The 27,376-nt window shown below is 44.4% G+C and overlaps 1 protein-coding gene across 2 annotated transcripts in view; it reads left to right on the plus strand.

The window, feature by feature from the left end:
* Window positions 1-27,376, plus strand: part of LOC139274850 (relaxin receptor 2-like) — a 294,506-nt gene that overhangs the window by 58,940 nt on the left and 208,190 nt on the right. For both annotated transcript variants that reach the window (XM_070891552.1, XM_070891551.1), the window contains exons 2-3: window positions 15,363-15,509; window positions 22,637-22,714. In XM_070891552.1, coding sequence (XP_070747653.1) covers window positions 15,363-15,509; window positions 22,637-22,714 — 225 coding nt within the window. The remainder of the gene's footprint in view (window positions 1-15,362; window positions 15,510-22,636; window positions 22,715-27,376) is intronic.

The raw sequence follows: 27,376 nt of genomic DNA on the forward strand, positions 1-27,376 counted from the left end.
CACACACACAGGGAGCATACCAGCTGCAGAGCCAGAGATCAATGGATGGCAAAGGCACCACTACCGGTACCCTGCCCCTGATCGGTTCTATCTCTCTGGCCACCAGGGCCAGTACCGGGAGCAAGAAGCTAGCAGCCTCCAGCTTTCCCAGCGGGTTGACCAGGCTCCCACTATCGTGGAAGGGCAACAAAGAGACACCGCAGCCCTTTAAGGAGGACAGGGGGGCCACGCACTCCTGTGGCTCTGCCCACCACTAGGCAAAGGCCCTAAGACTCAGCCAGGTGAGCGATCTGAGCCCACCCAGCTGGCAGAGGGCGCAGCGCCGCCATCAGACAACCTGGACACAGTCTGGTCACTCTGAAACTAACATCCTCACCCACCTGCACCTACACAACCCGGGGCAAGACTGTGATACCACATACGTACCTTTCCTGTAAAATGTACTTGTTCCACTACTGAAGAACCCAAACAGTGATAGGATTAATCCTATGTTTTTTTTGTTCTTTCTGTACATGTATGCACATGCAGGTGTTGAGCCACACGCATGGTCTATGTATGGGGGGGGGGGGGTGGTGGGGAATGGATGTATGTAGCCATGGACACACGATCACACCTAGAACCCACTCAACCGCCACTGCAACCTCAAACCATCCACTGCTGACCATTTCCCAATGTTGTGGCAATAAGGAGTTGGGGGACAAAGAGAGCCAAGCCAAAGGATAGACAAGGTGCAAGGACGTCGGATTTCTTCTCCGAAATCCAGAGCACACAATGCATTGGCCAGTGGCACAAGACTTAGAGGAGAGTGATGTTGTGTATGAAATATATAAGTATACTCCCTGTACACTCAATGTATAAGACTACTGGATGTACCTTCACACTGTATACACTATGCTTGTACCACCAGAGGGTGGTTGAGACCTAGGGGTCACCTGTACACGACAGGTAACCAGATATAAAAGGGAGCTCACCATGCTGTACCCTCACTCAGGAGTTGTAATAAATGGACTAAGGTCACCACAGTTCAAGTACAGCACCTTACCTCGTGGAGTCATTACAAGAGTGCTTTTGACACAATAAACATCAACAGCATTGAAGCATTGACCACACTCAATCAACTTCGCTGGGCAGGCCACATAGTTCGCATGCCAGACACGAGATTCCCTAAGCAAGCACTCTACTCGGAGCTCCTTCACGGCAAACGAGCCAAAAGTGGGCAGCGGAAACATTACAAGGACACCCTCAAAGCCTCCCTAGTAAAGTGCGACATCACCACTGACACCTGGGAGTCCCGACTGACCACCGCCTAGGTGTAGAAAGTGCATCCGGGAGGGCGTTGAGCTCTCCGAAACTCAATGCCGCGAGCGTGAAGAGGTCAAGCGCAGGCAGCGGAAGGAGCGTGCGACAAATCAGTCCCACCTCCCCCTTCCCCCGGCGAATGTCAGTCTCACCTGTGACAGGGTTTGTGGTTCTCGTATTGGACTGTTCAGCCACCAAAGGACTCACTTTAGGAGTGGAAGCAAATCTTCCTTGATTCCGAGGGACTGCCTATGATGATGATGATGGTGGTTCCTGACCCAATAAATCAGCCATTATATTCAGGATTCTGATTTTGTACCTTTCTTTTATAGTGTCACCATTTGTTACAATAAATGTAATACATGAATGGTGGTGAACAATTAAACAACTAATGGGAAAAGTAGGCTCCATAACTATCCCAATCCTCCATGATGGCAGAGCCCAGAACGCAAGTGCAAAAGACAAAGCTGAAGCTTTTGCAACCATCTTCAGCCAGAAGTATCGAGTGGACCTCCTCCTGAGGTCCCCCAACATCACAGAAGCCAGTCTTCAATCAATTTGACTCACTCCACATAATACAGGTATAACATTCGGAAACCTCGGGACCGAGGCCATTCCGGTTTTCGGGTTTTTCTGGATTTCAGAGAAGAAATCCGACGTCCTTACTTCGGAAACCCCTGGGCCGCATTTCGGGTAATTCCAGATTTCGGAGCAGAAATCTGACGTCCGAATCAGGAAACCCTTGGGCCAACTTTCGTGAATTTCCAGATTTTGAAGCATTACATCCGATGGCCCGAATCTGGCAACCTCGAGGCCGGGCTGCGCTGGTTTGCATAATTTTTTGGATTCAGGTTTGGGAAAAGGTATGTACAGCTTAAAAGTCCAGTTTTTGGGAAATATTTCCAGATTACGGACAATGACTCTTGCAATCTGCACAATGTTCGGTTTTCAGACAATTCCAATTTTTAGACCTGGATTTCGGACATTCTACCTGTATCAAGAAATAGCTGAGCGCACTGGATACAGCAAAGGCTATGAGCCCCGACAACATCCTGGCGATTGTGCTAAAGACTTGTGCTCCAGAACTAGCCGTGCCTCTAGCCAAGCTCTTCCAGTATAGCTACAACACTGGCATCTACCCGACAATGTGGAAAACTGCCCAGACATGTTCTGTACACAAAAAGCAGGACAAATCCAATCTGGGTAAGTACCACCACACCAGTCTACTCTCAATCATCAGCAAAGTGATGGAAGGTGTTGTCGAGAGTACTTATAAGTGACACTTACTCACCGATAACCTGCTCAAAATGCTCAGTTTGGGTTCTGCCAAGACCACTCGGCTCTAGACCTCATTACAGCCTTGGTCCAAACATGGACAAAAGAGCTGAATCCCAGAGGTGAGGTGAGAGTGACTGCCCTTGACAGCAAGACAGCATTTGACCGAGTGTGGCATCAAGGAGCCCTAATAAAATTGAAGTCAATGGGAATCCGGGGAAAACTCTCTACTGACTGGAGTCACACTTAGCACAAGAGAAGATGCTTGTGGTTGTAGGAGGTCAATCATCTCGGCCCAGGACATCACTGCAGTTCCATTCGCAACTCTTCAGGAAATGAAGCAGTCCATGCCCGCATGCAACAAGACCTGGACGACATTCAGGTTTGGGCTGATTAGTGGCGCGCCACACAAGTGTCAGGCAATGACCATCTCCAACAAGCGAGAGTCTAACAACCGCCCCTTTATATTCAACGGTATTACCGTCACCAAATCCCCCACCATCAACATCCTGGTGAGTCACCATTGACCAGAAACTTAACTGGACCAGCCACATAAATACTGTGGCAACAAGAATGGGTCAGAGGTTGGGTATTCTGTGGTGAGTGTCTCACCTCCTGACTCCTCATAGCCTTTCTACCATCTACAAGGCACAAGTCAGGATTGTGATGGAATACTCTCCACTTACCTGAATGAGTGCAGCTGCAACCACACTCAAGAAGCTCGACATCATCCAGGACAAAGCAGCCTGCTTGATTGGCACCCTATCCACCACCTTCAACATTCACACCCTCCACCACCGGAGCACCGTGGCTACAGTGTGTACCATCTATAAAATGCACTGCAGCAACTCGCCACGGCTTCTTCGGCAGCACCTCCCAAATCTGCACCCTCTACCACCTAGAAGGACAAGGGCAACATGAGCATGGGGACACCACCACCTCCTGGTTCCCCTCCAAGTCAGACACCATCCTAATTTGGAAATATATCACCATTCCTTCATCGTCGCCGAGTCAAAATCCTGGAGCTCCCTACCTAACAGCACAGAGGGAGTATCCTCACCACAGGGACTGCAGCGGTTCAAGAAGGCGGCTCACCACCACCTTCTCGAGGGCAATTGGGGATGGGGATATAAATGCTGGACTTGCTAGTGACCCCCACATCCCGGAACAAATATTTTTTAAAAAGTAGCAATCAATGGCTGTTTTTAATAGTTCAGAAAGGTGAAGGCATATTGTGCATAAAGATGTATTTTTTTCAGATTTTGCACTTCGTTTCAACAGGCACAGACTGTTCCCCCCCCATGTACTGAGACCTCGGGAGGGGCACAGACTGCCCCCTCCCATGTACTGTGACCCCAGGGGGCACAGACTGCCCCCTCCCATGTACCGAGACCCCAGGGGGCACAGACTGCCCCATCCCATGTACTGAGACCTCGGAGCACAGACTGCCCCCTCCCATGTACTGAGACCTCAGGAGCACAGACTGCCCCTTCCCATGTACTGAGACCTCAGGGGGCACAGACTGCCCTCTCCCATGTACTGAGACCCTAGAGGGCACAGACTGCCCCCTCCCATGTACGGAGACGCCAGGGGGGCACAGACTGCCCATCCACATGTACTGAGATCCCAGGAGCACCGACTGCCCCCTCCCATGTACTGAGACCCCAGGGGCACAGGCTGCCCCCTCCCATGTATTGAGACCGCAGGGGGGAGCACAGCAAAGGTTCACCAGACTGATTCCCGGGCTGACTGGACTGACATATAAGGAGAGACTGGATCAACTGGGCCTTTATACGTTGAAGTTTAGAAGGATGAGAGGGGATCTCATAGAAACATGCAAGATTTTGATGGGACGGGACAGGTTAGATGCAAGTAGAATGTTCCTGATGTTGGGAAGTCCAGAACAAGGGGACACAGTCTTAGGATAAAGGGTAGGCCATTTAGGACTGAGATGAGGAGAAACTTCTTCACTCAGAGAGTTGTTAACCTGTGGAATTCCCTGCCGCAGAGAATTGTTGATGCCAGTTCACTGGATATATTCAAGAGGGAGTTAGATATGGCCCTTAGGGCTAAGGGGATCAAGGGATAAGGAGAGAAAGCAGGAAAGGGGCACTGAGGGAATGATCAGCCATGATCTTATTGCATGGTGGTACAGGCTCGAAGGACCGAATGGCCTATTCCTGCAGCTATTTTCTATGTTTCAACATCAAGTGGTCAAGTACATAATAAACTAGAAATAGGGTAGGTGACTCATTTTAAAAAAAAAGGCTGAACAATATATGCCAAGTTCATTTCCACCCTGTGCTGTGTTAATGAGAATGGGTTAGATACATTTATCCTCAGTTTTGTTATTCCAAATGATTTTACTAATGATTCATTAAATTTGACATTTTATGCTGCTGAAATCATTATAACTTATAAATCTGTGACAGAGCACAAATCGATGCATGCATTTCAATATGACTCGAACCAGCGACTAAATCTGGAATTCATTTGTAGCAATAACTTGTCTTCTGGAACTCTAGGTGATGTAGGTAAAGCTTCGGCAGTGTGCTTTGGGACTGGGTAGTTATCATGGCTGATTAAACCCAGTGTGGGAAGTTTGCCAGCCAAGCCGATCTGCAAATGTGAAGTACAAATTTATTTGTGTATGTGAAATACTGTTTCTGTGAAAGTTATCTTCACACATGGGTAGATTTTGACACGGTTGGCCACCCATTCTGGTGGCGAGGAGACCCCTGTGATTTTGAGGCTACGGCCACGTATAAATTCACCAGGTGAGCTGCAGGGCGCCAGTCGGGCATCCTGATGCAGCTCGCCAGATTGAACACCAGAAATTGGGCTGGATCTGCCACCAGCAAGGTAAGTTGTGGGATGGGAGGTGACAATCATGAAGGGTGGGCATCTCTGGGTGGCAGCAGCAGCACAGATTATTTTTGTGGACCCTGGAGGAGCACTTTAGAGGGCCTCTTCTCTTCCTTCACCCATGGAACTGATCAAACTTGCTGCATTAGTAATGACAAGAGACAAGTCATTTTAATGGCAGGATGTGCATGCCTTCAAAATAAATTCTTCCATAAATACAGAAAAAGTGGATTTCATTAAAATGGACGATAGAAATATGCAGTAATTGGTATATTAAGTGTGATATTTGGACAATACAGAACATTCATTGTTTATTAAATCTTTTTAGTATTTATCATGTACTTGCGTTTACCTTGGAAAATAAATTGACATTTTTCTTGTGTTTTGACCGCTTTTATAATTATCAAGGCGAAAGAGTTTGAATACTGGAGAATGGGATATTTTCCACTTCTGTCTCAAGAACAGTATAAAATTAGTTGCACGCCAGGTGTAGCACAGCTAGATGCAGAGTAAAGCTCGTTTTACTCTATTCAAGTAGCATGACGTAACATCAATATTGAAGCACCTCCTACCGCACTAGAGCAACATTTTCATTTCTCACATTAAAAGCAGAGTAAGCAACAAGAAAAGGATATTTGATCTATTCCCTTTACAGATCACATACACTTTTTCGTATCATAATCTCTCTTTCACGTGTCTAGCTTTTTTGAAGAAGGCAAACAAATACATTAAACTTCCAAGAAGATAAACCTCTTTGAAGATACCCCAAAGTAATCAAGCAAACCTCTAGAATATTGATTCAAATTATAACTCCACACCAACAATTCTGTGCAATTACATTGTACAGATGAGTCATTAATGGTCTCAACAGTGTAGAAAGCATTGCATTCCATATAGTTCTGCCTATCCTTTAATTACCTTCAATATTATTCATAAACTAGTGGTTAACCTATTCCTATTAATGGAGTTAATTAGCATGGTCTTAACTGCTTTTACTAGGAGCCTACTACACATCACTACTGTTTAGGGTGGAAAATATTTCTTCTAATCTTTAATCTCACTTTGAAGTTTGTAAATTTTCTAGTTGTGTTCTGAATTTCTCCATTCATATTCCAGATTAAATCATCTGATTACATTTGCATCATCCATACGTAAAATCTGAAACAGGTCCCCTCTTAATTTTCTATTTTGGAAAAACAGTTCAGTTCATATTTTTTCATTATAACTTGAGAGCCCTAATATAGAATAACCCTTGAAACTTATCTGTGAGCTTTCAGCAGTTCATTGCTTTTTGAAGATGGGATGCTCAAAACTACAAGGAACTAGTAGGATTTACCATCTCTGTGCTTGCCAGCTCATGATTTTTTTCCTATTCATTTTAATCACAGGCTGGCGAACACACAGCAGGAAACTCCAGGAAATATCTTCTGATCTCACCAATGAGCTATAAATTGTTAACGGAACTAGTTTTGACATTGCCATTAAATGTAATCAAGATGCATCCCAGTATTAGCTAGATGGGCAAGTTTCACATTTATAGGACAGTTATTTTTTGTGACCATGAGTTGAAACTGTGCCAACTCCCATTATTTATGACAAAATGCTGTGGTTACTGAACCTATGAGTTTGACACAATAAGCAGTTTTAGAGCCATGTACATGAACCACATTGAATTATACTTTTGCTTGCATTACTCTCTGCTGAGACAAAATAAATTGATACTTAAATTCACTACAGCACTGCCAAAAAGCTTGAAATATTGGCTCAGGTGCCTGTTTTATATTGTAACTGGTGTGAAGCTGAAGCACTGAGACTACAGTCTCTGGCTGGTTTCACTCCTGATGCATGGTATGTTGCAAGGGTCAAGGATGTCTCGGAGCGGGTGCAGGACATTCTGAAAAGGGAGGGTGAACAGCCAGTTGTCGTGGTGCACATTGGTACCAACGATATAGGTTTTTAAAAAAAAGGGATGAGGTCCTACGAGACGAATTTAAGCAGCTAGGAGCTAAATTAAAAAGTAGGACCTCAAAAGTAGTAATCTCGGGATTGCTACCAGTGCCACGTGCTAGTCAGAGTAGGAATCGCAGGATAGCGCAGATGAATACGTGGCTTGAGCGGTGGTGCAGCAGGCAGGGATTCAAATTCCTGGTACATTGGAACCGGTTCTGGGGGAGGTGGGACCAGTACAAACCGGACGGTCTGCACCTGGGCAGGACCGGAACCAATGTCCCAGGGGGAGTGTTTGCTAGGGCTGTTGGGGAGGAATTAAACTAATATGGCAGGGGGATGGGAACCAATGCAGGGAGACAGAGTGAAACAAAATGGAGACAGAAGCAAAAGATAGAAAGGAGATGAGTAAAAGTGGAGGGCAGAGAAACCCAAAGCAAAAAACAAAAAGGGCCACTGTACAGCAAAATTCTAAAGGGTCAAAGTGTAATAAAAAGGCAAGCCTGAAAGCTCGGTGCCTCAAGGTGAGGAATATTCAGAACCCAGGAGAGGGCTCTGAGCTAGTTAGAGTGGGTGAGAGTGCAGATGAACAGGACCCCAAGAAAGAATGCAAAAGGCAGGAGGCAACAGAGCAGAGTAGCACTGGGGTACGTGTAAACCACAAGGTGATAGGAAGGGACAATATGCATGAGTATAAAGGGGCTGCAGGAGGGGTCAAAACTAAAAATCATGGTTTAAAAACTAGTATTAAAACACCATACCGAAACGCATGCAGCGTTCGAAATAAAGTAAATGAGTTGACGGCACAAATCATTACAAATGGGTATGATTTGGTGGCCATTACAGAAACGTGGATGCAGAGTGGCCAAGACTGGGAATTAAACATACAGGGGTATCTGACAAATCGGAAAGATAGACAAGAAAGGAAAGGAGGTGGGGTAGCTCTGTTAATAAAGGATGATATCAGGGCAGTTGTGAGATGATATTGGCTCTAATGAACAAAATGTTGAATCATTGTGGGTGGAGATTAGAGATAGTAAGGGGGAAAAGTCACTGGTAGGCGTAGTTTATAGGCCTCCAAATAATAACTTCACGGGGCGGAAAACAATCGAGGAATAATGGAGGCATGTGAAAAAGGAACGGCAGTAATCATGGGGGATTTTAACCTACATATCGATTGGTCAAATCAAATCGCACGGGGTAGCCTGGAGCAGGAATTCATAGAATGCATACGGGATTGTTTCTTCGAACAGTATGTTACAGAACCTACAAGGGAGCAAGCTCTCTTAGATCTGGTTCTGTGTAATGAGACAGGAATAATAAACGATCTCCTAGTAAAAGATCCTCTCGGAATGAGTGATCACAGTATGGTTGAATTTGTAATACAGATTGAGGGTGAAGAAGTAGTGTCTCGAACGAGCGTACTATGCTTAAACAAAGGGGACTACAGTGGGATGAGGGCAGAGTTGGCTAAAGTAGACTGGGAACACAGACTAAACGGTGGCACAATTGAGGAACAGTGGAGGACTTTTAAAGAGCTCTTTCATAGTGCTCAACAAAAATATATTCCAGTGAAAAAGAAGGGCGGTAAGAGAAGGGATAACCAGCCGTGGATAACCAAGGAAATAAAGGAGAGTATCAAATTAAAAACCAATGCGTATAAGGTGGCCAAGGTTAGTCGGAAACTAGAAGATTGGGAAAATTTTAAACGACAGCAAAGAATGACTAAGAAAGCAATAAAGAAAGGAGAGAGAGATTATGAAAGTAAACTTGCGCAAAACATAAAAACAGACAGCAGAAGCTTTTACCAATATAAAACGGGAGAGAGTGACTAAAGTAAATGTTGGTACCTTAGAAGATGAGAAGGGGGATTTAATAATGGGAAATGTGGAAATGGCTGAGACCTTAAACAATTATTTTGCTTTGGTCTTCACAGTGGAAGACACAAAAACCATGCCAAAAATTGCTGGTCACGGGAATGTGGGAAGGGAGGACCTTGAGACAATCACTATCACTAGGGAGGTAGTGCTCGACAAGCTAATGGAACTCAAGGTAGACAAGTCCCCTGGTCCTGATGAAATGCATCCCAGTGTATTAAAAGAGATGGCGAAAGTTATAGCAGATGCATTCGTTACAATCTACCAAAATTCTCTGGAGGTACCAGTGGATTGGAAAGCAGCTAATGTAACGCCTCTGTTTAAAAAAGGGGGCAGACAAAAGGCAGGTAACTATAGGCCGGTTAGTTTAACATCTGTCGTGGGGAATATGCTTGAAACTATCATGAAGGAAGAAATAGCGGGACATCTAGATAGGAATAGTGCAATCAAGCAGACGCAACATGGATTCATGAAGGGGAAATCATGTTTAACTAATTTACTGGAATTCTTTGAGGATATAATGAGCATGGTGGATAGAGGTGTACCGATGGATGTGGTTTATTTAGATTTCCAAAAGGCATTCGATAAGGTGCCACACAAAAGGTTACTGCAGAAGATAAAGGTATGCAAAGTCAGAGGAAATGTATTAGCATGGATAGAAAATTGGCTGGCTAACAGAAAGCAGAGAGTCGGGATAAATGGGTCCTTTTCGGGTTGGAAATCGGTGGTTAGTGGTGTGCCACAGGGATCGGTACTGGGACCACAACTGTTTACAATATACATAGATGACCTGGAAGAGGGGACGGAGTGTAGTGTAACAAAATTTGCAGATAACACAAAGATTAGTGGGAAAGCGGGTTGTGTAGAGGACACAGAGAGGCTGCAAAGAGATTTAGACAGGTTAAGCGAATGGGCTAAGGTTTGGCAGATGGAATACAATGTCGGAAAATGTGAGGTCATCCACCTTGGGGAAAAAAAAACAGTAAAAGGGAATATTATTTGATTGGGGAGAAGTTACAACATGCTGCGGTGCAGAGGGACCTGGGGGTCCTTGTGCATGAATCCCAAAAAGTTAGTTTGCAGGTGCAGCAGGTAATCAGGAAGGCGAATGGAATGTTGGCCTTCATTGCGAGAGGAATGGAGTACAAAAGCAGGGAGGTCCTGCTGCAACTGTACAGGGTATTGGTGAGGCCGCACCTGGAGTACTACGTGCAGTTTTGGTCACCTTACTTATGGAAGGGTATACTAGCCTTGGACGGGGTACAGAGACGATTCACTAGGCTGATTCCGGAGATGATAAATTGAGTAGACTGGGTCTTGACTCGTTGAAGTTCAGAAGGATGAGGGGTGATCTTATAGAAACATTTAAAATAATGAAAGGGATAGACAAGATCGAGGCAGAGAGGTTGTTTCCACTGGTCGGGGAGACTAGAACTAGGGGGCACAGCCTCAAAATACGGGGGAGCCAATTTAAAACTGAGTTGAGAAGGAATTTCTTCTCCCATAGGGTTGTGAATCTGTGGAATTCTCTGCCCAAGGAAGCAGTTGAGGCTAGCTCATTGAATGTATTCAAATCACATATAGATAGATTTTTAACCAATAAGGGAATTAAGGGTTATGGGGAGCGGGCGGGTAAGTGGAGTTGAGTCCACGGCCAGATCAGCCATGATCTTTTTGAATGGCGGAGCAGGCTCGAGGGGCTAGATGGCCTACTCCTGTTCCTAATTCTTATGTTCTTATACTGTTAGACTAACAATGCTTCTGGTCCAGTTCTTTTCACATATCTTGAATGTTGTGACATTTGTGTTGCAGTGCCTCAAGATGTACAGTATAACTGCACAATTACGCTAACATGGTTCTTTACAGTGAGTAGGGAAGCAGAGCCTTTCATCAATATGAGCTGCTTTAGAACATGGATCACAGATGGAAGGGTAGGATTCTAACCTCATAGGTACATAGGAACAGGAGTAGGCCATTCAACCCCTCAAGCCTGTTCTGCCATTCAGTTAGATCATGGCGGATCTGCATCTTGACTCCATCCAGCCACTTTAGTTCCATAACACTTAATACTCTTGCCTAACAAAAATCTATCAATCTTGGCTTTGAAATTTGCAAATGACCTACCCGCAACAGCTTTTTTGGGGAGAGTTCCATATTTTCACCAACATTTGTGTGAAGAAGTGCTTCCTGACACCACCCCTGAATGGCCGAGGCTCAAGGTTATGCCCCCTTGTTATGGATTCCCCCATTGGAGGAAATAGTTTCTCTCTATCGAATCTAATAGTTTCTCTCTCTATCTAATCTATCAATTCCTTTAATTACCTTAAACACCTCAATTACATCACATTTAAATTTATTCACAGTTCAGAATAAATCAGAAACAAAACTGACCAAATTGCAATATTGGGACACTACCATTTTCTTTGGCATCCTCAGGTTTCAATTGAAAAATGTATTTGTGTGTGTGAAGTCTGTGAAGAGAGGATTTGGCTTGGCTGTGATGACTACAATGAATGAATAGTCTTCTACTTGCTGATCGTGGTGAATGTTTGGTGCGGAGGTGCGGCGAGTGTTTTTATGGCAGAGGAGCGGTGAGAGATGTGTGGCGAATGAGGGTGCAGGGCCTAGAAGAGCCGAGGGCCCAGGAGCAGCACGGGCCTGCCTACACTGCGATATGTGTGCGCACGAGGTCCGTGCAGCAGAGCAGGTCTCCAGTCGTCCTGGTTAACCTTTGCCACTGGATAAAGGCCTAGCTCTGTGATGGCTGATGTGCAACAGTTACCACACGTTAAAAAAATTCACGCACAGGCATCTTCCACCCCCTCAATTGGAGTTCAGGATTGAAACATCTGTGAACTTATGTGGAAGCAAGTCATCCTCGTTCGAGGGACCGCCTATGATAATGACTCGCTATCTAGGCTCACACATGAACCCCAGCAGCAGTCAAGTGAGGAGAGCAGAAACTGGGAGAAAATTAGAAAAGAAAATGTTTAAATTATTTTGTTTTTTCCAAGTGGATTTGTGTAATTTAAAGAGTTGACACTTATCAAACAGTTTTTTCCTTTTAGTACTGTTTGTAATCTTTGCATTGTGCAAATAGATGTTAACAGATATGATGTGATTGGAATTACAGAGACGTGGCTCCAGGATGATCAGGGCTGGGAACTCAACATCCAGGGGTATTCAACATTCAGGAAGGATAGAATAAAAGGAAAAGGAGGTGGGGTAGCATTGCTGGTTAAAGAGGAGATTAATGCAATAGTTAGGAAAGACATTAGCTTGGATGATGTGAAATCTATATGGGTGGAGCTGCAGCACACCAAAGGGCAAAAAACGTTAGTGGGAGTTGTGTACAGACCTCCAAACAGTAGAAGTGATGTTGGGGAGGGCATCAAACAGGAAATTAGGGGTGCATGCAATAAAGGTGCAGCAGTTATCATGGGTGACTTTAATATGCATATAGATTGGGCTAACCAAACTGGAAGCAATACGGTGGAGGAGGATTTCCTGGAGTGCATAAGGGATGGTTTTCTAGACCAATATGTCGAGGAACCAACTAGGGGGGAGGCAATCTTGGACTGGGTGTTGTGTAATGAGAGAGGATTAATTAGCAATCTCATTATGCGAGGCCCCTTGGAGAAGAGTGACCATAATATGGTGGAATTCTACATTAGGATGGAGAATGAAACAGTTAATTCAGAGACCATGGTCCAGAACTTAAAGAAGGGTAACTTTGAAGGTATGAGGCGTGAATTGGCTAGGATAGATTGGCGAATGATACTTAAGGGGTTGACAGTGGATGGGCAATGGCAGACATTTAGAGACTGAATGGATGAACTACAAGAATTGTACATCCCTGTCTGGTGTAAAAATAAAAAAGGGAAGGTGGCTCAACCGTGGCTATCAAGGGAAATCAGGGATAGTATTAAAGCCAAGGAAGTGGCATACAAATTGGCCAGAAATAGCAGCGAACCCAGGGACTGGGAGAAATTTAGAACTCAGCAGAGGAGGACAAAGGGTTTGATTAGGGCAGGGAAAATAGAGTACGAGAGAAAGCTGGCAGGGAACATTAAGATGGACTGTAAAAGCTTCTATAGATATGTAAAGAGAAAAAGGTTAGTAAAGACAAATGTCGGTCCCCTGCAGTCAGAATCAGGGGAAGTCATAACGGGGAACAAAGAAATAGCAGACCAATTGAACAAGTACTTTGGTTCGGTATTCACTAAGGAGGACACAAACAACCTTCCGGATATAAAAGGGTCAGAGGGTCTAGTAAGAAGGAGGAACTGAGGGAAGTCCTTATTAGTCGGGAAATTCTGTTAGGGAAATTGATGGGATTGAAGGCCGATAAATCCCCAGGGCCTGATGGACTGCATCCCAGAGTACTTAAGGAGGTGGCCTTGGAAATAGCAGATGCATTGACAGTCATTTTCCAACATTCCATAGACTCTGGATTACTTCCTATGGAGTGGAGGGTAGCCAATGTAACCTCACTTTTTAAAAAAGGAGGGAGAGAGAAAACAGGGAATTATAGACCGGTCAGCCTGACATCGGTAGTGGGTAAAATGATGGAATCAATTATTAAGGATGTCATAGCAGCGCATTTGGAAAGAGGGGACATGATAGGTCCAAGTCAGCATGGATTTGTGAAAGGGAAATCATGCTTGACAAATCTTCTGGAATTTTTTGAGGATGTTTCCAGTAGAGTGGACAAGGGAGAACCAGTTGATATGGTGTATTTGGACTTTCAGAAGGCTTTCGACAAGGTCCCACACAAGAGATTAATGTGCAAAGTTAAAGCACATGGGATTGGGGGTAGTGTGCTGATGTGGATTGAGAACTGGTTGGTAGACAGGAAGCAAAGAGTAGGAGTAAATGGGTACTTTTCAGAATGGCAGGCAGTGACTAGTGGGGTACCGCAAGGTTCTGTGCTGGGGCCCCAGCTGTTTACATTGTACATTAATGATTTAGACGAGGGGATTAATCGTAGTATCTCCAAATTTGCGGATGACACTAAGTTGGGTGGCAGTGTGAGCTGCGAGGAGGATGCTATGAGGCTGCAGAGTAACTTGGATAGGTTAGGTGAGTGGGCAAATGCATGGCAGATGAAGTATAATGTGGGTAAATGTGAGGTTGTGCACTTTGGTGATAAAAACAGAGAGACGGACTATTATCTGAATGGTAACAGATTTGGAAAAGGGGAGTTGCAACGAGACCTGGGTGTCATGGTACATCCGTCATTGAAGGTTGGCATGCAGGTACAGCAGGTGGTTAAGAAAGCAAATGACATGTTGGCCTTCGTAGCCAGGGGATTTGAGTACAGGGGCAGGGAGGTGTTACTACAGTTGTACAGGGCCTTGGGGAGGCCACACCTGGAGTATTGTGTACAGTTTTGGTCTCCTAACTTGAGGAAGGACATTCTTGCTGTTGAGGGAGTGCAGCGAATGTTCACCAGACCGATTCCCGGGATGGCGGGACTGACATATCAAGAAAGACTGGATCAACTGGGCTTGTATTCACTGGAGTTCAGAAGAATGAGAGGGGATCTCATAGAAACGTTTAAAATTCTGATGGGTTTAGACAGGTTAGATGTAGGAAGAATGTTCTCAATGTTGGGGAAGTCCAGAACCAGGGGTCACAGTCTGAGGATAAGGGGTGTAAGCCATTTAGGATCGAGATGAGGAGAAACTTCTTCACCCAGAGAGTGGTGAACCTGTGGAATTCTCTACCACAGGAAGTTGTTGAGGCCAATTCACTAAATATATTCAAAAAGGAGTTAGATGTAGTCCTTACTACTAGGGGGATCAAGGGGTATGGCGAGAAAGCAGGAATGGGGTACTGAAGTTGCATGTTCAGCCATGAACTCATTGAATGGCGGTGCAGGCTCGAAGGGCCGAATGGTCTACTCCTGCACCTATTGTCTATGTTTCTATGATTCTATGCACATTTTCAGATCCTGGCTGGCTTATTCATTTGCTGAAATGCTATACATATTTTAATAATTTGTAACTCGCTCTTGAAAGGGAGAAATTTTTCACAACTGAAGATCCTTTAAGTAAAAACCATTTGAGTGTTGTAATCTCTCTTTTTCCTCTTTAGAACTTGTGAAGACAGAAACTATCTCTCAGAATCCAGGTTGCCCAATTGGATTTTTCCCATGTGGAAATCTCTCAGTATGTATACCACAGTCATCACATTGCAATAAAATTAAAGACTGTGAAAACGGAGCTGATGAGGAGGATTGTGGTAATGTACTTTTTATTATCTGAAATGAAGTAACATATCAGACTGTCATTTACATTGCATATAATTCTGGTTCGAGAAAATACATTTTTGAAACTATCATTATAATTTGACATGTTGTTACTTGTTTGAATTAGATATGCTTATTCAGTAGAAAATGCCAATGCTGCAAAGCTGCAAAGTTATGAAATTGTGATTACAAAGTAGTAGATATACCCAGCATAGGATAAATATGGTACTTTTTTGCCCCACCCCCCGACCCACATAAATTTGAATAGATGCAGAACATTTTGTGAAATCAGTATTACCGAGTTATCTTTAACTATCATGCCACTTCATTTCTTAAAACATGACTTTTAACAATGATTTTTGAACATAGATTTGTCCATACACACTCTTTCACAACAATGATTACAATAATATTAAATAGCTTTAAAATTGTGTCCATTATCTCCAGCATTTTAGATTGATTGATTTTCAATTGCTATTGGAAAATTAGTTTCTACTGGAGCTCAAAATTGCTACAATTGACCTCAAAATCATGGATATTTCGGGAGGGAAAAAAATCAGCTAGGTTTTCCACTTTTAACTATGCAATAACCTCTACCGAAAAAACATATTTTGAGCATTGGGTGAGAACAGGATCGGGGCACTTATGCTGTGCTCAACTATTGAACACAACTCAAACAAGGTTCAAAAGGACAGCTGATGCCAGTGGAACCATATCCCAGGACAGACACATGGGATTAAGATTCCTGCTCAAGGGGAGGATAAACACCACCACTGACTGGTTGGACTGAAAGACGAACTTCCGTGTTGCAATTTCTATGGGCCCAAGTTTGCCCCCCCCCCACCTGCTTTATGGCCCCAAGTTTCCACATGATTTGCTCCTGATTTTTAGAACTGGTGTAGAACGGAGTATCTTAGAAATCGGAATTCTCCACATTTTTTTTCTGCAGTTCTAGTCAGGTAGAACAGTTTCACTTTGGAACAGAATTTTTTTTTCAAAAGGGGGCGTATCCGGCCACTGACGCCTGATTTCAAAGTTTTCACAGTGAAAACATACTCCAAACTAACTTAGAATGGAGCAAGTGAAGATTTTTGTACGCTTGAAAAAACCTTGTCTACACTTTAAAAAATCAGGCGCAGGTTACAAATTAGGCGTCGGGAACGAGGTGGGGGGGGGAGGAGGGGGAAGGGAAGTCATTAAATTCTACAATCAATCCTTAGTTATACTTATACAAATATTATACAAATAAATCCAACCTGAATAAAAATTTATAAGCAAAGAAAAGATTAAATAAACCATGTTCCTACCTGTGTGAAAGTGCTTCAGGCAGGCCTTTCAGGCAGCGGTGTGGCGTCGGTCTCTGGGCCAGGCAGCAAGCAGCGCTTCAGGCAGCGGTGTGGCGTCGGTCTCTGGGCCAGGCAGCAAGCAGCGCTTCAGGCAGCGGTGTGGCGTCGGTCTCTGGGCCAGGCAGCAAGCAGCGCTTCAGGCAGCAAGCAGCGCTTCAGGCAGCGGTGTGGCGTCGGTCTCGGGGCCAGGCAGCAAGCAGCGCTTCAAGCAGCGGTGTGGCGTCGGTCTCTGGGGCAGGGGCAGGCAGCAAGCAGCGCTTCAAGCAGCGGTGTGGCGTCGGTCTCGGGGCCAGGCAGCAAGCAGCGCTTCAGGCAGCGGTGTGGCGTCGGTCTCTGGGCCAGGCAGCAAGCAGCGCTTCAGGCAGCGGTGTGGCGTCGGTCTCGGGGGCAGGGGTAGGCAGCAAGCAGCCTTGGTGCTTGAGGCAGGCCTTCATTCCCCGCGAAGATGCAGCACCCGGACGGACTTGAGGCCATTCGGCCATGGGATTGCAGCGGCGTCAGTGGCTGGTCGGGAGCAGCAGCAGCCTTCTAGCTGTGAGGGGGACTGACTGCTAAAAGCACTCCCTTACACACAGAAATATCAAGAAAATTAAAATGCAAGCCTTTGCAATGGTTCAATAAACAAATTTTCACTTTTTCTGCAGCACTTTTAAAAATGGCCGAGTGCCAATGTTTACTTCAGACTGCACGTACGTGAACGCTCCAATGCGCATGCGCAGGGTTGCCGGCACCAAAAAAACTCATTTAAATTGTACCCGCCCCCTCCTACTTACAAAATCGGCGCGAGTGGTAGGCTCCGCCCCCTGTGCACCGCGCCAAGCAGACATCGAGCTGCAAGGAGCTTGAGAATACCACGTTCTTTTTCAGGCGCTGTTTTCGGCGCGAAAAACAGGCGCCCAGCTCTGAGGGGCGCCTTTTTCGCCGTGTGTGGAAACTTGGGGCCAAAGGGCGCGCCAACTTTGTAGAAGAAAAACTGCGCCGAAAACTTACCCTGGTATTCTCCCCACTCCTGGAACGTTGTAGGCCCTTGGTGTGGTGCACCACAAGGAGTGGGGGGGTGGAGCCAAGTCCCGGCGCTGAAGCCAGTGCCAGGACCTCTGCACATGCACGCTAGAGTAGCTCCTGCTCCCAGAATCTCTGCAGGCTGTGTGGGAGGGGCCCGAAGCTCGCCACCCCTAGCTCTGGTCGAATGGGCTCCCTCATCGGCTTTCCCTGCCGCGTTCAGTCAGCCTCCCCACCACCACCCCCCCCCCCCCCCCAGCCAACGACTAATCTTACTCTTTTGATTTAATTTCTCTTTTCTTCAGCTAGCTGGATACGACTTGCTTAAAGCTTTGCTGTGCCTTTGTGAATCATCTTTTATCAATGTTCCAGTCATAAGCAGCATTCTCCATGTGTCAGCTGGGATGCCACATTTTTAAGATCGGTCTTTTGGCAAACCATATATCTTTTGAACTGACCACAATGAGAGCAGTTACCAAGCTTCGAATTATTGTCGAATATCTTCTTGGGTTGTCTCGTACCAGGCATAGGGACCAGGTGACCAGCCCACCTGAGCTGGGCCTTTGTCATCATTTCCCCTGTGCCGCGTTCAGCCTCCCCCCCACCCCCCTTTACTGATGCCGCGTTGAGCCTAGCCTCCCGGTGTGCGTCTTACCGCCCCTAGCCCTGGCTGAATGGGCTCCCTCATCGGCGGCCAGCTGCTAGTGTTTTTCTGCAGTAAAGCTTTGCTGAAGGTAGGACTTCTATTTTTTACTTACTTACTTACTGATTGATTATGTGGTCCTAAATTCTTGTTTGATTTACATTCAAGTTTACTCTTCTTCTGCTTTCAAAACGAATTCTGTAAAATAGTTTAGCTGAAACTCTTATTTACAGGCCTTGTTATAATGTATTTGCTAGTTTACCAATCCATGTTTAATCTAGTTGTTTAGTGCTTTGTAAGTCTTGGTGCTAGGTGCAGGTCCTCTCAGTTTCTTTGTATTTTTTATTTGTTATTGAATGCTAATTTTTGTGCTTTGTTTAGTGCTTGGTGCTTTAAATGTACTTGTGCTTCTTTAATATTGTTGTTAAGGTGTTTAATGCTTTGCAAGGTCCTCTCACTTCCCTTCACCCGCAGCCCCCACACCGCCACATCTGACTACCTGCGCTGATCTCTTAGCTCACCGCAAGGTTTTTCTGTGCGGACACAAGTGGCTAGGTATGCTGGCCTAAGTTAGTTTGGAGTAAAGTTCAGCTGTCTAAACTTGCTTAAATGACCAAAACAGGAGGAAGTGGCTGGTAACGCCCCCTTTTGGAAAAAAAAACTTACGTTAAAAAAAAAACCTAACTAACTCACTTACACTGGGTCAAATTAAATGGGCAGAATTACGAGTTTTAAGATACTCCAAAAAAATCTAGTTGCTCCAAAAAAAAACAGCAACTCCTGGGCAAACTTGGGCCCACATGTATCTAATGAGTCGGACACTGCAGGAGAAGAAAGAAAGATGGAAAACACTGAGGAGTGCAGCAGGGGATGGGTGGGGGGTGGTGTGGAAAGAGGAAAGAATATGAAGGCGCTAAAGTTGCCAGTTTAATTTATTCTTCTGATACACTCACTAACATTCAAACTGAATTCTTTCATCCAAGTATTTACAACAACAACTGCTCCAAACTAACATACATTAAAGCAGGGCATGCCATTACAATGGTGCATATTGATGGAAAGCAAAACTATAGTGGAGCAGTGATTTATATTATATTATACATTTTTATTAGTACCTTATAGAAACATAGAAAATAGGTGCAGGATTCGGCCCTTCGAGCCCACACCACCATTCAATAAGATCATGGCTGATCATTCACCTCACTACTCCTTTCCTGCTTTCTCTCCATACCCCTTGATCCCTTTAGCCATAAGGGCCATATCTAACTCCCTCTTGATGCCAGTTCGTTAGATATATTCAACAACTCTCTGCGGTAGAGAATTCCACAGGTTAACAACTCTCTGAGTGAAGAAGTTTCTCCTCATCTCGGTCTTAAATGGCTTACCCCTTATCCTTAGACTGCAACCCCTGGTTCTGGACTCCCCCAACATCGGGAACATTCTTCCTACATCTAATCTGTCCAGTCCCGTCAGAGTTTTATATGTTTCTATGAGATCCCTCTCATTCTTCCAAACTCCAGTGAATAGGCCCAGTCAATCCAGTCTCTCCTCATATGTCAGTCTTGCCATCCCAGGAATCAGTCTGGTGAATCTTCGCTGCACTCCCTCAATAGAAAGAACGTCCATCCTCAGATTAGGAGACCAAAACTGAACACAATATTCTAGGTGAGGCCTCACCAAGGCCCTGTACAGCTGCACCAAGACTTCTCTGCTCCTATACTCAAATCTCCTAGCTATTAAGGCCAACATGCCATTTGCCTTCTTTGCCAGCTGCATCTGCATGCCAACTTTCAATGACTAATGAACCATGATACCCAGGTCTCACTGCACCTCCCCTTTTCCTAATGTGCTGCCATTCAGATAATATTCTGCCTTCGTGTTTTTGCCACCAAAGTGGATAACCTCACAATGCTCCACATTATACTGCATCCGCCATGCATTTGCCCACTCACCTAACCTATCCAAGTCACCCTGCAGCCTCTTAGCATCCTCCGCACAGCTCACACTGCCACCCAGCTTAGTGTCATCTGCAAACTTGGAGCTATTACATTCAATCCCTTTGTCTAAATCATTGATGTATATTGTAAATAGCTGGGGTCCCAGCACTGAGCCCTGTGGCACCCCACTAGTCACTGCCTGCCATTCTGAAAAGGACCCATTTTTCCCAACTCTCTGCTTCCTGTCTGCCAACTAGTTCTCAATACACGTTAATACATTACCCCCAATACCATGTGCTTTCATTTTGCACACCGATCTCTTGTGTGTGACCTTGTCAAAAGCCTTTTGAAAGCCCAAATACACCACATCCACTGGTTCTCCCGTGTCCACTCTACGAGTTACATCCTCAAAAAATTCTAGAAGATTTGTCAAGCAGGATTTCCCTTTCATAAATCCATGCTGACTTGGACCGATCCTGTCACTGCTTTCCAAATGTGCTGCTATTTCATCTTTAATAATTGATTCCAACATTTTCCCCACTACTGACATCAGGCTAACTGGTCTATAATTCCCCGTTTTCTCTCTCCCTCCTTTTTTAAAAAGTGGTGTTACATTAACTACCCTCCAGTCCATAGGAACTGATCCCGAGTCGATAGACTGTTGGAAAATGATCACTAATGCAGCCACTATTTCTAGGGCCACTTCCTTAAGTACTCTGCGATGCAGACTATCAGCCCCTGGGGATTTGTTGGCCTTCAATCCCATCAATTTCCCTAACACAATTTCCCGCCTAGTAAGGATTTCCTTCAGTTCCTCCTTCTCACTAAACCCTCGGTCCCCTAGTATTTCCGGAAGGTTATTTGTGTCTTCCTTCGTGAAGACAGAACCAAAGTATTTGTTCAATTTGTCTGCCATTTCTTTGTTCCCCATTATAAATTCACCTGATTCTGACTGCAATGGACCTACATTTGTCTTCACTAATCTTTTTCTCTTCTCATATCTATAGAAGCTTTTCCAGTCAGTTTTTATGTTCCCAGCAAGCTTCCTCTCATACTCTATTTTCCCCTTCCTAATTAAACCCTTTGTCCTATGCTTAAATCTAAATTTCTCACAGTCCTAAAGTTTGGTGCTTTTTCTGGCCAATTTATATGCCTCTTCCTTGGATTTAACACTATCCCTAATTTCCCTTGTTAGCCACGGTTGAGCCACCTTCCCCATTTTATTTTTACTCCAGACAGGGATGTACAATTGCTGAAGTTCATCCATGTGATCTTTAAATGTTTGCCATTGCCTATCCACTATCAACCCTTTAAGTATCATTCGCCAGTCTATTCTAGCCAATTCATGTCTCATACCATCGAAGTTACCTTTTCTTAAGTTCAGGACCCTAGTCTGTGAATTAACTGTGTCACTCTCCATCTTAATAAAGAATTCTACCATATTATGGTCATTCTTTTCCAAGGGGCCTCGCACAACAATATTACTAATTAGTCCTTTCTTGCACATCACCCAGTCTAGGATGGCCAGCCCTCTAGTTGATTCCTCGACATATTGGTCTAGAAAACCATCCCTAATACACTCCAGGAAATCCTCCTCCACCGTACAGCTACTAGTTTGATTAGCCCAATCTATATGTAGATTAAAGTCACCCATGATAACCACTGTACCTTTATTGCATGCATCTCTAATTTCTTGTTTGATGCAGTCCCCAACCTCACTACTATTTGGTGGTCTGTATACAACTCCCACTAGCGTTTTCTGCCCTTTCTTCCATGGTTCTTCCCTTATCTTCCATGATTCTAAATGGTCAAGAAAATCAAAGTTGAGAAAGGACTTTAATTCTATTGAAACTCGCCCTTCTACTACATTAGTTCAGCCATCATGAACTTTAATTAATTGTATTTTGAATGACCCAGTATTTTTGTCTCTTCTTGCCATGTTTGGTAGATTATCAATATATTTAAGCAAAATATTTTTTTCTGATATATATTCTAAGTTTACTTACTGCTAATTTCCATTTTGTCTTCTGGTTCAATGCTCTTAGCTTACTTTGAAGTAATCAAATGATCGCTTAATATTTTAATTTTAGTTTTAATCATGGGATGGCAAGGCTTTGTGTTACTATATCAGTTTTAAGTACATTTTTACGTCTAAAAATTTATTGAAATGTGCTTTGCTATCTTTTTTTTAGAAGATAATACTGGCTGGGCAGAGATGTTTGAAATCATCTTTAGTTCAATTCATAATGAAAACATATCAGAAGATTGCTGTAAGTGATTTAGTCTCAAACACCTGTTTAAAAAATGTTTATATATTCTTTGTTTTTTTTAAACCTGATAAAACTGGAACCTTATTTCAGACATTAGAGGATTACAATTTTGGCAACAACATTGCAGTGCCAGAAATGCAGAGCAGGCTAGAATTTTATTTACCACTTCCACCTCTCCTTAACCCCATCCCTGGGGATAGGATCGTTTAAATATTCGGGCAGCCACATATGTAGTGATGTAACGGCGTGTCTGGCCCACTGAGGCAATGCAATCTCAGAGTGACATTCTGCCACTCCAAGAGGGAAAGCAAGAGGCCATTTGAGCTGAAGGGAAGATAAAATAAATTAACTTCTTGAGTAGTGACATTTCATCCCAGTATGCAGAGGGATCGATTAGTTGGTACCTTTTGTACTTTGAGGCTCACATGGGTCTCACTGAGTCTACAGAGGGCACTTCAAGTGGAATTCTCAGGGTAGCCTGGCAACGAGGTCATGTGGCAAGAATTCCACCTGACGATATGTTTGGTAAGCACTTTCCTTTGTCTAATTTTTGTATTTTTAAAACAATCCTGTTTATAGGGCCATTCCATAGAGCTCTGCATCCTCAATGTCATTAAGAAAAGAATGGAACAGTTTACTGACAAGAAAAGATCTGTCTACTCACTAATCCAAAGGCATCTTTTTCTCCTCAATTGCCACCAGGTTTCTGTTATATCTTGTTAATTCATTCTGCTCAAATCATCGATATATACACTTTAATCCTTACTGTAATTAGGAATTAATATGGGATGGGGAGGGGTTACTGTAGTGAAGAATTGCCCATTTCAATTGTTTGCATATGTCTGGGAGTAAGATTTTAAAAACTTATACCTATGATAGTTTTAGGTAGCTATTGTAATAGGATTTAGTGGGGTAAAGAAGTCCAATTCTAGCTTTAGATCTAGTGGAGGCAAGTTTCAGGTGACCGATTCCATTGGAGAGTTGGTGGACAGTGCAAGCCCACTGTCCATTTGATGGAATCTGTCTAAGGCCTACCTAACTTTCATGGTCAAGTCTCATTTCCATATTGTCAGCAAACTGCTTGCGCATTTTGAGCAGCTCGCTGACCTGAGCTGGATGAAAATCTGACGCCTCCAGCGTGGAGCCCATTGGAAAAGATAGGTGAATGAGGTGAAGACGATCTTGGGGGATGGCTGAGGGTGGTTGGCCATCTCAGAGGTTGACTTTTGAGGGGCTTGGAAAAGCATTAATGCTCCTTCTGATCCCTTAAAATATAAAATCATGTTCAAACCGAGTTTTTGAGCATTTTGCAGCCAGTTAGGCGGCTTAATGCCTGGTACCACTGGGTGGAGCATATGCGATGCACTCTCCGCAATTGGTATGTCAAAATTGCGACAACTGGCATAGGATTCCAATTTAGCAACAACAACTTGCATTTACATAGCACCTTTTAATGTAATAAAAATATCCCAAGGAGCTTCACAGGAGTGTGATCAGACAAAAATTGTCACTGAGCCAAAGAAGGAGATATGAGGACAGGTGATTAAAAGCTTGGTCAAACAGGTAGGTTTCAAGAAGGGTCTTAAAGGAGCAGAGAGAAGTGGAGAGGCAATTTCAAGCTTAGGCCCGAGACAGCTGAAGGCACTCTCGCCAATGGTGGGGCGAAGGAAACGGGGGTTACACAGGAAGGATAGAATAAAAGGAAAAGGAGGTGGGATGGCATTGCTGGTTAAAGAGGAGATTAATGCAGTAGTTAGGAAGGACATTAGCTTGGATGATGTGGAATCTATATGGGTAGAGCTGCAGAACACCAAAGGGCAAAAAACATTAGTGGGAGTTGTGTACAGACCTCCAAACAGTAGTAGTGATGTTGGGGAGGGCATCAAACAGGAAATTAGGGGTGAATGCAATAACGGTGCAGCAGTTATAATGGGTGACTTTAATATGCACATAGATTGGGCTAACCAAACTGGGAGCAATACGGTGGAGGAGGATTTCCTGGAGTGCATAAGGGATGGTTTTCCAGACCAATATGTCAAGGAACCAACTAGGGGGGAGCCCATCTTAGACTGGGTGTTGTGTAATGAGAGAGGATTAATTAGCAATCTCATTGTGCGAGGCCCCTTGGGGAAGAGTGACCATAATATGGTGGAATTCTGCATTAGGATGGAGAATGAAACAGTTAATTCAGAGACCATGGTCCAGAACTTAAAGAAGGGTAACTTTGAAGGTATGAGACGTGAATTGGCTAGGATAGATTGGCGAATGATACTTAAGGGGTTGACTGTGGATGGGCAATGGCAGACATTTAGAGACCATATGGATGAACTACAACAATTGTACTTTCCTGTCTGGCGTAAAAATAAAAAAGGGAAGGTGGCTCAACCGTGGCTATCAAGGGAAATCAGGGATAGTATTAAAGCCAAGGAAGTGGCGTACAAATTGGCCAGAAATAGCAGCGAACCCGGGAACTGGGAGAAATTTAGAACTCAGCAGAGGAGGACAAAGGGTTTGATTAGGGCAGGGAAAATGGAGTACGAGAAGAAGCTTGCAGGGAACATTAAGACAGATTGCAAAAGTTTCTATCGATATGTAAAGAGAAAAAGGTTAGTAAAGACAAACGTAGGTCCCCTGCAGTCAGAATCAGGGGAAGTTATCACTGGGAACAAAGAAATGGCAGACCAATTGAACAAGTACTTTGGTTCGGTATTCACTAAGGAGGACACAAACAACCTTCTGGATATAAAAGGGGTCAGAGGGTCTAGTAAGGAGGAGGAACTGGGGGGAATCCTTATTAGTCAGGAAATTGTGTTGGGGAAATTGATGGGATTGAAGGCCGATAAATCCCCAGGGCCTGATGGACTGCATCCCAGAGTACTTAAGGAGGTGGCCTTGGAAATAGCGGATGCATTGACAGTCATTTTCCAACATTCCATTGACTCTGGATCAGTTCCTATCGAGTGGAGGGTAGCCAATGTAACCCCACTTTTTAAAAAAGGAGGGAGAGAGAAAACAGGGAATTATAGACCGGTCAGCCTGACCTCAGTAGTGGGTAAAATGATGGAATCAATTATTAAGGATGTCATAGCAGCGCATTTGGAAAGAGGTGACATGATAGGTCCAAGTCAGCATGGATTTGTGAAAGGGAAATCATGCTTGACAAATCTTCTGGAATTTTTTGAGGATGTTTCCAGTAGAGTGGACAAGGGAGAACCAGTTGATGTGGTATATTTGGACTTTCAGAAGGCTTTCGACAAGGTCCCACACAAGAGATTAATGTGCAAAGTTAAAGCACATGGGATTGGGGGTAGTGTGCTGACATGGATTGAGAACTGGTTGTCAGACAGGAAGCAAAGAGTAGGAGTAAATGGATACTTTTCAGAATGGCAGGCAGTGACTAGTGGGGTACCGCAAGGTTCTGTGCTGGGGCCCCAGCTGTTTACACTGTACATTAATGATTTAGACGAGGGGATTCATCGTAGTATCTCCAAATTTGCGGATGACACTAAGTTGGGTGGCAGTGTGAGCTGCGAGGAGGATGCTATGAGGCTGCAGAGTGACTTGGATAGGTTAGGTGAGTGGGCAAATGCATGGCAGATGAAGTATAATGTGGATAAATGTGAGGTTATCCACTTTGGTGGTAAAAACAGAGAGACAGACTATTATCTGAATGGTGACAGATTAGGAAAAGGGGAGGTGCAACGAGACCTGGGTGTCATGGTACATCAGTCATTGAAGGTTGGCATGCAGGTACAGCAGGTGGTTAAGAAAGCAAATGGCATGTTGGCCTTCATAGCGAGGGGATTTGAGTACAGGGGCAGGGAGGTGTTGCTACAGTTGTACAGGGCCTTGGTGAGGCCACACCTGGAGTATTGTGTACAGTTTTGGTTTCCTAACTTGAGGAAGGACATTCTTGCTATTGAGGGAGTGCAGCGAAGATTCACCAGACTGATTCCCGGGATGGCGGGACTGACCTATCAAGAAAGACTGGATCAACTGGGCTTGTATTCACTGGAGTTCAGAAGAATAAGAATAGAAAAGTTTAAAATTCTGATGGGTTCAGACAGGTTAGATGCAGGAAGAATGTTCCCAATGTTGAGGAAGTCCAGAACCAGGGGTCACAGTCTTAGGATAAGGGGTAAGCCATTTAGGACTGAGATGAGGAGAAACTTTTTCACCCAGAAAGTGGTGAACCTGTAGAATTCTCTACCACAGAAAGTTGTTGAGGCCAATTCACTAAATATATTCAAAAAGGAGTTAGATGAAGTCCTTACTACTAGGGGGATCAAGCGGTATGGCGAGAAAGCAGGAATGGAGTACTGAAGTTGCATGTTCAGCCATGAACTCATTGAATGGCAGTGCAGGCTAGAAGGGCCGAATGGCCTACTCTTGCACCTATTTTCTATGTTTCTAAGAGGCCAGAATTGGAGGTATGGTGTTCCTAACACAGATGAGGCTGTACACAGGGAGGTGAGAGTAACAGTGACCTCAGTCTTTAATAAGACACTCCAGAGTGAGGAACAGGCCTTAGGGGCCGGCTTATATATAGTGCTCCCAAGGGATGCTGGGATCCCTTGGGACTTCAGTGAATGAGCTCCCTGGTGGCAGAACATAGGAGTGCATGCTTTACAGATACACAATATCACTTCCTCCCCCCACAAA

The sequence above is a fragment of the Pristiophorus japonicus genome, chromosome 10 (genome assembly GCF_044704955.1).
Source record: "Pristiophorus japonicus isolate sPriJap1 chromosome 10, sPriJap1.hap1, whole genome shotgun sequence".
NCBI lineage: Eukaryota > Metazoa > Chordata > Chondrichthyes > Pristiophoridae > Pristiophorus > Pristiophorus japonicus.